This window comes from Melitaea cinxia, chromosome 25 (assembly GCF_905220565.1).
Source record: "Melitaea cinxia chromosome 25, ilMelCinx1.1, whole genome shotgun sequence".
Lineage (NCBI taxonomy): Eukaryota > Metazoa > Arthropoda > Insecta > Lepidoptera > Nymphalidae > Melitaea > Melitaea cinxia.
The window spans coordinates 6,917,334-6,930,619 of record NC_059418.1 but is presented as its reverse complement, the minus strand read 5'-3'; the positions used below and the strand labels follow the sequence as shown (position 1 = coordinate 6,930,619).

General features: G+C 33.5%; 1 protein-coding gene across 1 annotated transcript in view; it reads right to left on the bottom strand.

Annotated features, from left to right (window-relative positions):
• Positions 1 to 12,735, bottom strand: part of LOC123666077 — a 33,167-nt gene extending 20,432 nt beyond the window's left edge. Inside the window, exons 1-3 of the mRNA XM_045600285.1 lie at positions 12,591 to 12,735; positions 1,152 to 1,271; positions 58 to 201 (exon numbers count right to left, since the gene is read on the bottom strand). Coding sequence (XP_045456241.1) covers positions 58 to 201; positions 1,152 to 1,271; positions 12,591 to 12,735 — 409 coding nt within the window. The remainder of the gene's footprint in view (positions 1 to 57; positions 202 to 1,151; positions 1,272 to 12,590) is intronic.
• Positions 12,736 to 13,286: the final 551 nt, after the last annotated feature.

The following is a 13,286-nucleotide window of genomic DNA, read 5'->3' as shown; positions in this document are numbered from 1 at the left end:
AAAGGAGCGCGTGAGGCGTGCACTTTTGTTTTTTCAGAATATAATATTTTAACTCACCCAAACTACTGTAAAGAAAGTAACACAGAGCAACGATCCCAGAAGACGCCGAGGCGCTCGAGTGGAAGACATCGTTGAACTCGACCAAGAGAACTCCAAACGATTTGATTGTACCGGGTATTAGGATGTTGACTAACGTTGCTCCTGTAAAAAGAATAATTAACGTTATAGGAGTTTACTCCTCAGTTACTCTTTTAATTGACGTTTTATTGAGGTGGGCCACAGTAGGATACATGGTCGAAATCTCGAGCATCCCGACCACGGTCTTATATACAGGTCATGCAACGGAGGCCAATTTCAATGGTGAGAGATATTAGTGCGATAGTTTCAGAACTTTTCGTTCGCTTCAACTCCGCTGTCATGTAAATGGTTATATTTTAAAACATAAATAATCTATCGTCATTCCTCTGACGGCCCTAAATTGAAAAGAAAAGCGCAACCATTAAGCCTCGGCGCCGGCGTACACCCACTACTATTGTTGCACGACCTGTGTATGAGACCGTGAGCCCGACTGTAAGTACCTCGATCTTACAGAAGATCACGGTAAAATAATACTGCTCTCAAGCAGTGATGCGTTCCCGTGGTAAGGTGACCAGAGCTTGCGATGCTTCTGGTGTTGCAGACGTCTATCCGCTTACCATCAGGTGGGACCGTACAGTCGTAATAATAGATTGCCATGATATTTCGACACCAACAATTTATACTACGCCAATTCGACTTTTCGATAAGTTTGTTTTTCTAATGCGAACTTGATAAAATGTGTTTTTTATATGTAATAAAAAAAAAATGTGAATTTGCAATGAATAAATTAAATATTAAAGATTCCGAATTTCAGAAAGGTTTCTTAGTTAATATAAAAGGTATCACGTTTTTCCCTTTTATACGCCTCTATTGTAAAGTTCACTTTTAAGAGTTAGCTTAGTATAAATTGCTGGTGTCGATTTGAAAATTAAAATCATAAGTTGACGCTTCTCATTCATATCGATGCAGTAAATGCTGGTATACTGTTATAACTACATCTCCCTACAGCTAGATGAAAGCTACAGATATATGAATAGATCATTTATAATATATTAAAAAACCACGGTTTTTACCTACGAGAACGCACCATCCCCATCGACCGTCCGGTGGCACCATCTCCCAGTCCCTTTCCGGCGCCGGACCGATGGTGAATCTACCACCGACCGTGCCGCTCTCATCTTCTGGTAGCTTGACTGGAATTATAGAAAAACAAAATGGTCAATATGACAATTGTGTTAGCTCGAAAACGAAAAAAAAAATCGACACCAATTTAGATCGACAAGTTAATCACTACATAGTCAGTATAAAGCAATGTCGCTACCCGCTGTCTGTACGCTAAGATCTTTAAAACTTCGCAACGGATTTCGATGCGGTCTTCTTTAGTAAATGAAGTGATTGCAGAGGAAGGTTTAATTTATACGAGTATGTATTATAATATATGCATAATACGGTAGAGAATAACTGATAACTTTAGAGTTTTCTTATGTATCTTTTTTTGTTGATAGCATTGCACCCGTGCTAAGCCGGGGCGGGTTGCTAGTTAAGGGGCTACCCTACCTCAGCTCGAATTCAGATTTCACCCGTACTAAATAAACATGAGAATTGAGAGCACTTGGTTGTTCATCGCGCGAATTACATGTATTTTCTCCCCACAAACATTATCAATAGTTATTTTTTAAAAATCGCAACATATAAAATGTTCGTCATACTTATTTCAATTACCATGCTTAATCTCAAGTCCATAACTTCTATATTTACTGAGATATTAAGGTTTTAATACAAAAATAGAGGTAACTTTGCGATTTTTTTCTATCGAGAAAATTTTCTGGAATCGTGTTTTCGAAACATATGAAAGATAGTTTATGTCCTTAACTTTACCATACATTAATTTCAAACTTAAATATTCAGTAGTTTGGAAGATATGAACATCCTGCCGTTTGGAAAATAAGCAATTTGAGGTAGCATACACTCTTAAGTATAAGATAAAATAATTTTTAACAAAAAAAAAAACCGACTTCAAACAGGAAACTAAAAAGTGAAAAATAAATTTACTTAGTACAAAGTAATTCGTATTTTGATTTAGTTAATCAGAAATGATTAAATAAATATTTTATAATTTTGAAGTCGGTGCCAAGTAAAACAATAACTACTCTAGTAACTACTCGTAAGTTGTATTCAGTTTTCTTTCATAATTTGTTTCATTGACTATTAGGTTGAATACTGTTATTATTCTGTTATTGTTTTGACATATCTAATAATATTTTTTGTACTTGTTTGTTGTGTGTGTGTTGTTTGTATTTGTTATTGTAGCCAGGTTGTTGTAGTATTTACTTGACACCAACTTCAAAATTATAAAATATTTATTTAATCATTTCTGATTAACTAAATCAAAATACGAATTACTTTGTACTAAGTAAATTTATTTTTCACTTTTTAGTTTCCTGTTTGAAGTCGGTTTTTTTTTTTTGTTAAAAATTATTTTATTTTACAATTTTTAGTGATGGGTAGACCTAACAAGGATGCTTTTTCTCTTGTATCGGGGGTCCGGAAACATACACAATACACAAGCACAAACACCCAGACAATGACAAACATCTATATGGCCAATACAAATGTCTGTCGTGCGCGGAGATTGAACTCACTAACGCTAGCGCAACAGCCGGTGCTGTGACCGCTGCGCTAACGCGTCGACATACTATGAGTAAAGTTCGCTATCAGGTGTACGTAATAACAACCGGGACTGACAGCCTAGCGTGTTCTCTGAGGCTAGGTTGGGAGAACCACAAGGATTAACAACTAGACCGAAAATAAATATTTGTATAAAAATAAATATCCACTCCGAGCGGGAAAAGAACCCGCGACCGTCGGTGTTTAGGCGCCGCCGACACGGTACATGCACCATTATATCAAAGCGGTCGTCAAACAGCAAAAGGTAACTGTTGTAAATTGTTGAGAAATTCCCTCGAGTGTTTATGGGCTCCATCATCAAACCTGGTCCTGCGACACAGATGATCACACAGCAGGTAATTGCTATAAATCGTTGAAAAGTTCCCTCGACTATCTTTCGTCTCCATCATCAGACTATTATGGCACTTGTAACTCATATAAGTGCAAAGTTCTCATTAATAGAAACGAATTAAGTTCAAACAGCAGGTAATTGCTATAAGTCATTGAAGAGTTCCCTCGACTATCTTTCGTCTCCATCATCAGACTGAAATGGCACTTATAACTCATACATATGCAAAGTTCTCATCAATAGAAACGAATTAAGTTCAAACAGCAGGTAATTGCTATAAATCGTTAAAGAGTTCCCTCGGCTATCTTTTGTCTCCATCATCAGACTGTAATGGCACTTATAACTCATACATATGCAAAGTTCTCATCAATAGAAACGAATTAAGTTCAAACAGCAGGTAATTGCTATAAATTGTTGAAGAGTTCCCTCGACTATCTTTCTTCTCCATCATCAGATCGACTCCAGACCTTTATTAAATAGTAGTGCTTTATAGTACTTAATGAAAACATGATTAAATTTACTAGTCACCCTTACGATTTTTGAAAGTTTCGCTCGATTTCTCTGGAATCCCATTATCAGATCCTGGTTTCCTTATCATGGTACCAAACTATGAATATCTCCTTTCAAACAAAAAAAGAATTATCAAAATCGGTTCATAAACGAAGAAGTTATCTCCGAACATACATTAAAAAAAATATATATATATATACGGTCGAATTGAGTAACCTCTTTCTTTTTTTGAAGTCGGTTAAAATAGTCAATCATATACGCACTATTAGGAATAAATCAAAAACTACATGACGAGAATCATATTTCGGGGATAAAAAGGATCATCCAGTAAATCGTTATGGGTAAATTAAATTGACCTTCTCCTTTTTTAAGAGCCATTTCACAAAAATCGGTAACAATCCGCGAAATTGTAATATTTTGACGTCGTTAATCTCAGTGTTGGATGCAATAATGTAATTTATATTCTTGAAATATAATAGAGCAACCTTTGTTGTAGTCCATAGTCAGATCAGAATTTTGATTTATATTATGTGTATAAAATTATTAACCTTTTCATCAGCCTCCTCCCTGGGTAAACGGTCGCAATGTATACTTTGAAGTCCTACTTTTCAATAACCTCTACATTGAAACCATTTAAAAAAAATACGTAATATGTGGAATATAATTTTGTTGCGCACTATCGCAGATTTTTATTCAATTTGTATCTCTATTAAACGATAAAAAAAAATTTAAAGTTACGAATATTTTCCAAATAAGTACAATTTTAAAAGCGATATTTTTCTTAGAAAACTAAGAAATTTTAACGAACTATCTTCATCATTGTAAACTTACATCATTAAGGAATACAAAAAAAATAATTAAAAGATGTAATCATTTTTAATACATTTTATATTAAATAATAAAAAGATAGTATATATTACCACGCATCAAGCCCAGTAAATCAGTCGAGCGCTAGCGCTCTTAGAGGTAAGGTCCACGCCAAATTCTGCGGAGCCGTCTCTTTCGCTCACACGCGCCAAGCGCCTGTTGTTATAGCGGATAAACCGCATTTGATAGTTTTATAATAAAATATAAATAAAATAAACATATTACGAAAATGACTGTAAAATAATATAATGATAATTTCTGTAAACAAATGTATAATTTAATTTTCTTTTCTCACATTATCAATACAAATAGGCATTTCAATATGTTTGTCTTGTTATTTGTTAATTAATATGTTTGTCGGTGTCGATGTCATAAAATGCTATTTTATTTATCTCGTAAATATTAGATTCATTCGTAAACTGAAAAATTAAATCAATTTAAAAAAAATTGTTTCATAAAATTGATTTATTATTTTTATTTAAAATTTATTGACTGTTGTTATATAACATACTTGAAATTTTTAACAAATTAATTATGTAAAAAACATTTTATACCATAGTTATAATTTTTATTATACATCAGAAAATGATCAAGATGGTCTTTTGGTTGTCACACTATACTTACTAGCACAAAGATCGCGCGGCTCGTACGACTCGCGCGATGCGACCAAATTTACCTAAACTTGCAGAGCGTAAAATTGTGAAATGGCTCTTAAGTCGATTAAATATGTAAGATATCGTATATATATATATATATATATATATATATATATATATATATATATATATATATATATAATCTTATATATCTTCAATTATACTTGTAAAATTTCTTATTTATCTTATATAAAATTCTCGTGTCACAATGTTAGTAACCAAACTCCTCCGAAACGGCTGGAACGAATTTTATGAAATTTTGTGTGCATATCGGGTAGGTCTGGGAATCGGCCAACATTTATTTTATATACCCCTGAGTTATAAGGTTTAAGGGGGTTAATAGCATATATGTTAAAACAACGTTTGCGTGGTCAGCTAATATTTATATATCTAATATATAAAATTCTCGTGTCGCGGTGTTTGTAGTTAAACTCCTCCGAAACGGCTTGACCGATTTTCATGAAATTTTGTGTGTATATCGAGTAGGTCTGAGAACCGAACAACATCTATTTTTTATACCCCTAAGTTATAACGGGGGAGGGGGATGATTGAGGAAGTTAATAACATATATGGCAAATCAACGTTTGCGGGGTCAGCTAGTTTTTAATATAAAATGACTGTACCGACATTATTGTAATAAGAGGGTTGATGCCCAAAAAGCTATTGTTGACTGGAGTCTCAAATCTTCCTCGTGTCTGGCTCAAAGCCAAAATGTCCAGTCGTTTATAATTAGACTCGGTCTCTATGTGAGAGAAACGTCAAGGTCATTCGACCGACCAGGTCGACCGACTCTTTTGTAGTTAAATTTCGTTCGAACCGTTGTGATTTAAAACTCGATAAAACAAAAATGCGTCACGATAATGAAACGAACACATAAATGTATGGGAGAGAATGAGATTAGAATACATTAAACAGTATTTTTAGGCTACATTTCAGAAGTTTCACTTTTGCCATGTGTGAATTGCTCACACAATCACACACACACATACACACTTTTTATCATCAAATACCGCTATATTTATGGTAGGGCACAGCAGGAATTTCCTGCTCAAAATATGGAGCAGCCCGACTGGGGTAGTACCTCGACCTTACAGAAGATCACAGCATAATAATACTGTTTTCAAACAGTATTGTGTTCCTGTTGGTGAGTAAGGTGACCAGAGCTCCTGGGGGGATTAGAGATTGGGTCGGCAACGCGCTTGCGATGCTTCTGATGTTGCAGGCGTCTACAAGCTACGGTAATCGCTTACCATCAGGTGAGCCGTACGCTTGTTTGCCGACCTAGTGACATAAAAAAAATACATAATAATTGTAGTTTATTTATTGAGGAGAAAGAGGTCCTCATAGTGTATTTAATACCTTGCTGGTAAAGTCTATTCGTAACTTATGTACAAGACAAACTTATTCACAACCGGTGTAACAGGCCGTTAGTAAATCTAAAATGTTAGGAATTTTCCGTACACTAGTAAGGAAATTAAAACGGCACATTGTAGAAATTAAGTTTAAGAATTTTATAATATTGACTGTACCATTTGATTTATACGCATTTCATAACAGGTTAGGTAAATTTATTTGGTAACTCCGTGGCTATGCGTCACAGTGTGACATAATATAGCCTACAAATTTATAAAAAAAACTTCAATGCGAGACTCACGTGAACGATACTTGAAACTTTTCCTCGGCATTTATATTAAAAAACAGGAACGCACACAAATAATTAAAAAAAATATGTAAATAAATCTCGAAACACACACACACATACACACAAAATAACAACTTTTTGAATAGATAATCGCTATGAATGTATTATAATCACTAATTTATTAACCTTTTTAGGACATTACAGCTTGTACGTGCATGTAATTATTAAAAATACACAACTACCCGCATTTTGATACACTTTTTTCAAGCCTTTATTACATGTAGATTGAAGGTTACATTTTTTTTTGTTAATAATTGTGTTTGCTAGCAAACGAAAACCGGTAAATCGGTCATGGTACCGCTCTTTGGATATCTCCTATCCAACAAAAAAAAGAATCAGCAAAATCAGTTCATAAGCGACGAAGTTATCCGCGAAAACACATTAAAATAATTGTGTTTGCTCGCAAACGAAAAAAAAAACCGACTTCAATTACATCGACGAGTAATACAACGTAAATCGACGAAAATATAGTCAAGTAACAACGCATTATCAAAGATTACTCAAAAAATAGTTATCAGATCTCGATGAAATTTAAATGTGACCACATGATAAACTTCGGCTTTCGATTAAATTAAAAATCATTAAAATCGGTACACCTAATAAAAAGTTATTGCGGATTTTCAAGAAGTTCCCTCGATTTCTCTGGGATCCCATTATCAGATCCTGGTTTCCCTATCATGGTACTAAACTAGGGATATCTTCTTTCCAACAAAAAAAGAATTATCAAAATCGGTAACCCTAGTAAAAAGTTATTGCGGATTTTCAAGAGTTTCCCTCGATTTCTCTAGGATCTCATCATCAGATCCTGGTTTCCTTATCACGGTACCAAACTAGGGATATCTCCTTTCCAACAAAAAAAGAATTATCAAAATCCGTACATCCAGTAGAAAGTTATGCGGTATAATACAACGTAGGTCGACGAAAAAAGCGTCAAGTAAAAACGCATTATTAGATATAGCTCGAAAAGTAGTTGTTAGATCTCAAATAAATTTAAATGGGACCAATTGGCACACACCACCTTTCGATTAAAAGAAAATTTGTCGAAATCGCTCCACCGAGTCAAAAGTTCTGATGTAACATACATAAAAAAAAAAAAAAAAAATACAGTCGAATTGAGAACCTCCTCCTTTTTTGGAAGTCGGTTAAAAATACTATATACGATCGAATTCAGAAACCTCCTCCTTTTGAAGTAAGTTAAAACATATTATTCCTTATACATAATTGATAAAGATGTGTGGACTTAGTGATGCTGTAATACATGCAAAATATTACCGATATTATATTTAAGTACCGTTTATTTTTTAAAAGAGTAACTACGGAGTTTCTGGCCGGTTCTTCTTAGCAGAATCGCTTGATTTGCTTTTGGTGTTGGTGTTAAAAAAAAATATGTATCGTAGGTATAGTGTAGGTAATTGTTTTCATGTAGCAAAGTTCAACGTTTTTGCGATTGGCAAACTTTAAATTCTTCAATTACGATATTCAAAATGAATTTGTTTTAGAACTTCACGGAAAGGTATTATATATTTTTTTAAATCTTATCTATCGAATATATATGATACATAAAGAGCATAAGTAGATTATATGCAAAAAAAAATAATGATGTCAAAGCGAATTAACTCGTTTCTAATTTTAAAAATATAACAAAGTGTAATTACAGATTATACTCATCAAAATATATCGACTGGTCCTACGCATAAGGTCGTAACATGTTTTTTGAGCAAAATTGTATTTTTGTGTCATTAGAACAATAATAAACCGTATTTAAGATTCCTGAAGTCAGAATATTAATATCTTCTATAAATTATAAGTTTTTGAATTGCTAATAGTCTTAACATTAAAACGTTTCCGCGCATAAGGTCGCGCTGCTAGTTGCGACGATATGCTCCGATCTATTGGACGGTGTCCGGGTCATTAAGTGCATAGTACCGACGTCGTATGACATGATCGGAGTCTCCATTTTTAATGTTCAAAATAATATTACTGTAAGTCAAATTTCTTTGTAGTTTTTGATTAATTTTAATTACTAACACTTATGCGATTATAAACCAATGTAATGAGTAATGTACGTTCGTCAAAGATTTTAAAATTAGACTTAAATAAGCATAACCTAAGCAGTAAAATAGTAACGACTGGTGACAATCTTGGAAATGGTAAGTTTTATCGAATATTACTTTTATTATTAATAAATGTAGTTAATTAGCTATATAAAATTATCAAACGAATAAACTATATTAGTTATAGATAGTGTTTAATAGGGCTTGACGAAAAATAATACGGTCCGGCGCATAACATCGGTTCGGCCATGTTACGACTGTATGCGCCGTAGACCACCGCTAGCAATGTGCCAGTTACGACTTTATACTGCGCTACAGTTTTATTCTAGAAGTCGTAACTTATAGTTACGACCATATGCTTGGTTATAATTTAGGGATAATTAAGCGCACAAAGTCGTATCACAGTCATACGACTTTATGCTTTGTTTACGATTTGTTATACGATTTTTTGCTTTTTCAATAAAGCTTATAAATCCATTTTTAATGACATTTTAGTTCAATTACAATTGGATGATTAATGTAGCGATTGTGCTTGTATAAAATAAGATTTTTGATTTCAAAATCACCGACGCCACTTGAAGCTGAACACCAGTGGGATTTGTACAAGACGATCTTCGGTCAATCTTTTAATTACGATTGACGATTCAATTATACCGAACTAGGATACACTAAGTATCCTTCTACTTCAAATGCTGTGTCTAGACGAAAAAAAACGATTAAGTATTGAGCCCAACTCTGACGTTCCTAATAAGGTGTTGATCTGCAAGACAATGTTTCTTAATACACTCTCCATAGGGGAGAGAACAGTCCAAATGGTGCTTGGGTGGTGGGTCTATTTCTCCTAATCGGCGTGGTGGTACCAAAACTATTGTCATTGATGATGAAATGAAACAGGAAGTTTTAAAGTATGTCAAAACGTTTTAGCCCATTGAATCCCATTATTTGCGCAAAGATTCTACTAAATTTACCTAGACAGCGACCTGACATTCACAAAAATGTTTTCTTTATACAATGAGTTGGTGTGCTACTGAAAATAGAACGAAGAAAGCGACAAAGCTAAGAAAGTATCGTAATATAATAAAACAAAACTTTATTAATAACTCATTTCATAAACTGAAAAAGTATATCTTTAACGAATGCCATATACATACACAAATAAAAATATAATGACTGAAGAAGATAAAAAAAAAAAACAAGAAAATTACACGAGAAACCAGACTAAGACTAGAGAAATGAAGGAGAATGATAAAAAAGAAGCTATAGAGAGTGAAGAAAGAATAGTTATCGCGTGTTTTGATTATCAAAAGATTTTATGTCTGTCCCCATCGCAATGTATGTTTATTTCATCATAAAAGAAATTTGTTAATTTATAATATTACTGTTTTTGATCTTGCTCGTTGTGCAGGTTATAGTTACATGTGGCCTGAGATTAATGACAAACACGGGACATGTGAAGTAGCAAGCTGTTTATCTAAGTTTATTGAAACTAAAGTTAATGATGGTGCCAAGGAATTCAGGTTTTAGTCCAACAGTTGTGTCGGTTAAAACAGAAATTATATTGTGTTTGCTTTATATACTTATGCAGCAAGAAAGTATGGTAAATGGTAATAACAATATTTCATAGGTTTTTAGAGGGTGAGTATATACAAATCGAAACGAATTCCGTTTACGCTTTAATTGAGAGAAATGTCAAAAATAATATATGTATATCCCTGCACAATGGTTTGATTGATTGATTTATTTATTTTATACTTTATTGTACACCACAAATATATTACAAACAAAGCAGATAGTGAAGTACAATAGGCGGACTTATGGCTAATTAGCCATTTCTTCCAGACAACCCAGACTTAAAAAGGAAACTTATTATCAAAATTGGGTAGGTTGTGTAGATGTATAATAAACTTACATACAAATTTTTACATTCTAATACTTATAGAAAATACACAAATAAATGAAAAGAAGAATAAAAATATAATATAATTATATTCTATCATAAACTTATAAAGTATGTAAGCAATTCGTTAATAATAAGATTTTTAACGTGTTTTTTAAAAGTCAATAGCGATTTAGCCTCCCTTATGGCTAAGGACAGACTATTCCATAACTTAATAGCCTGAACAGTAAAACACTGGCTAAAATACTTGGATTTATGTATGGCTAGCTCCAGCACAAGTCTTAAAAACTTGAATTTAAAAGCTTTAGTAAGATGGCCGGAAGTTAACCCTCCCCGTTATAATGTAATTGAAATGATGTGTAGAAATTCGGCTACAAATACAATAAACCAAAAAATAGCTTGGAGTAAAACTAGAGAAGTTCAGATAGTGTCGAGTAAACCCTATATTTTGAATTATCGTTATCACTTTAAAGATGAAAATAATATGAGAATCATCGAGAAGAAAAAATGAAAATATTTTAAATACAGAAGTTTTAGTTCCATGTTACACTGATCAATTATATCCAATTATATCTGCAAAATTTAATGATTTATTAAGTCTTTATCAAGGACGTACAATACTTCAAGAATTTCATAGTTTTTATCAACAGTTATCACACAGTAGCATTGGTGCCGAACAGAACAGTAGCCATTCATCTGACTAGTTTTCGTTTACTCATAAATAAATAAATATATTTGATTGTAAGATGTTTTTACTACTTATATTTATGTTAACCAGACAGAGGTTATTGCTTATTTTGTTATTTAAGGTTTCTTTAAGTTGATTATAAGCATTCCATCCATCCATCAGCCCTTACAAGTCAACTGCTGGACGTAGGTCTCCTTTAATGCTCGCCAGTCGCCACTCCAAGTTATAAAATGATTTTTCGGATTATCATAACAAAATATAGATTTATTTGATTCACTTTTATTTTTATTGTTAGTGCAGCTAAAGACTGATTCTAGTTTAAAAATTTATTAACAATAAATTATATTTAATTATGAAATTAAGGACTATCCTTCATATTTTTATGGATCAGTTTTAATTTTGTTTATTTCTTATATAAAAAAACTGTGGGGAACTAAGAAAATCTGATAATAATTATTTTAAAAAGTTGATTTTAGCTGAAATTTGTGATTTTTGTTCACCACGTAGCTTCTTACGACCTCTTTCTTAGCGATATTATAAGAGATTACACGGAGCATAACGTCGTAACTCAAACATACGACTTTATTCACAAAGTTAATAACAACCTGATCGAAAGCATAAGGTCGTAACAACAAGATACGACGTTTCTGCAATAAGTATAAAGTCGTAAGTAAGTAAAATGAGTTATTTTTGTGTAAATATTAATTTTTATTTCATTTACAGTTTGGCATTATATTTTTAAGCGAATTATTGATCATATAAACTAGAATCACTGATCAAAGATGTATCTCAAACGAACTTTAGCAGTGACGGTAATGAAAATGGCTCTCCTGTAAAAAACGTTTTTATGTATTACGACCTTATGCGTAGGACCCGTCGATATGGAAACTATTATTATCAAACTGAAATGAGGATTTACACTGTCCACCGCTTTGGAATTTAAATTATGCGGTTACCTAAACCGCAGACATTTAAATTGCCTACATTAGGCACGGTTGACCATCTTGAAAAAAAGGCCCCAATCGCCTCTTACCTCATGCTCCCAGAGTGTCTGATAGCCTATAGCAGGCCCTAAGTATAGATAGTTTATCTTAAACTAACAGTAATTTTTACCCTTCCTACCTTTCTTCGATGATTTCACAGAAATCAACCCTCTGTCATCGTTCTGTGTCCCTGGTAAAACTACAACGTCGTTTCCCTCTAGAAGCTTCTCGGCCGCTTCATCTATTATATCCTTCTCGGATCTGACAGCCGGTATCGACGCCATTTTCTTGCGTTATACAAAATGGCCGACGTTCACAAAATGGCGCATGTTATCTTTGGAATATTGTCTTATGACATACTGCATTGAAAATATTCAGTCTTGCATTTGGCTGGCTTAATTCTGTAACAAAAGAGAAATAATGTCAGAAAAGATAATTATCTATACTATACTATCATTTTAAAGGCAAACTACTATCGTTGTGATTTAAAACGATGAAACGAAAATGCGCTACGACAACGAAATAAACACATAAATACATAGGAGAGAATGAGATAGAATACATTACACAGTGTTAATATTCTAGATGAAAAAACTACTACTACCAATACCACCTTGGAACTTAAAAAGTCGACCGATGGCGGGATAACCATCCAAATGCTGGCTTTGAAATACACGGGCCGAAGACGGCCAGCAGCGTCTACGGTGCGACAAAGCCAGCCCTACAGCACTGCGGTCACCAACCCGCCTGCCCAGCGACTATGGGCAAAACACATGAGTTCACGCCATTTTTGGCGCGAACTTGTGCAGGCCTATGTCCAGCAGTGGACTGCGAT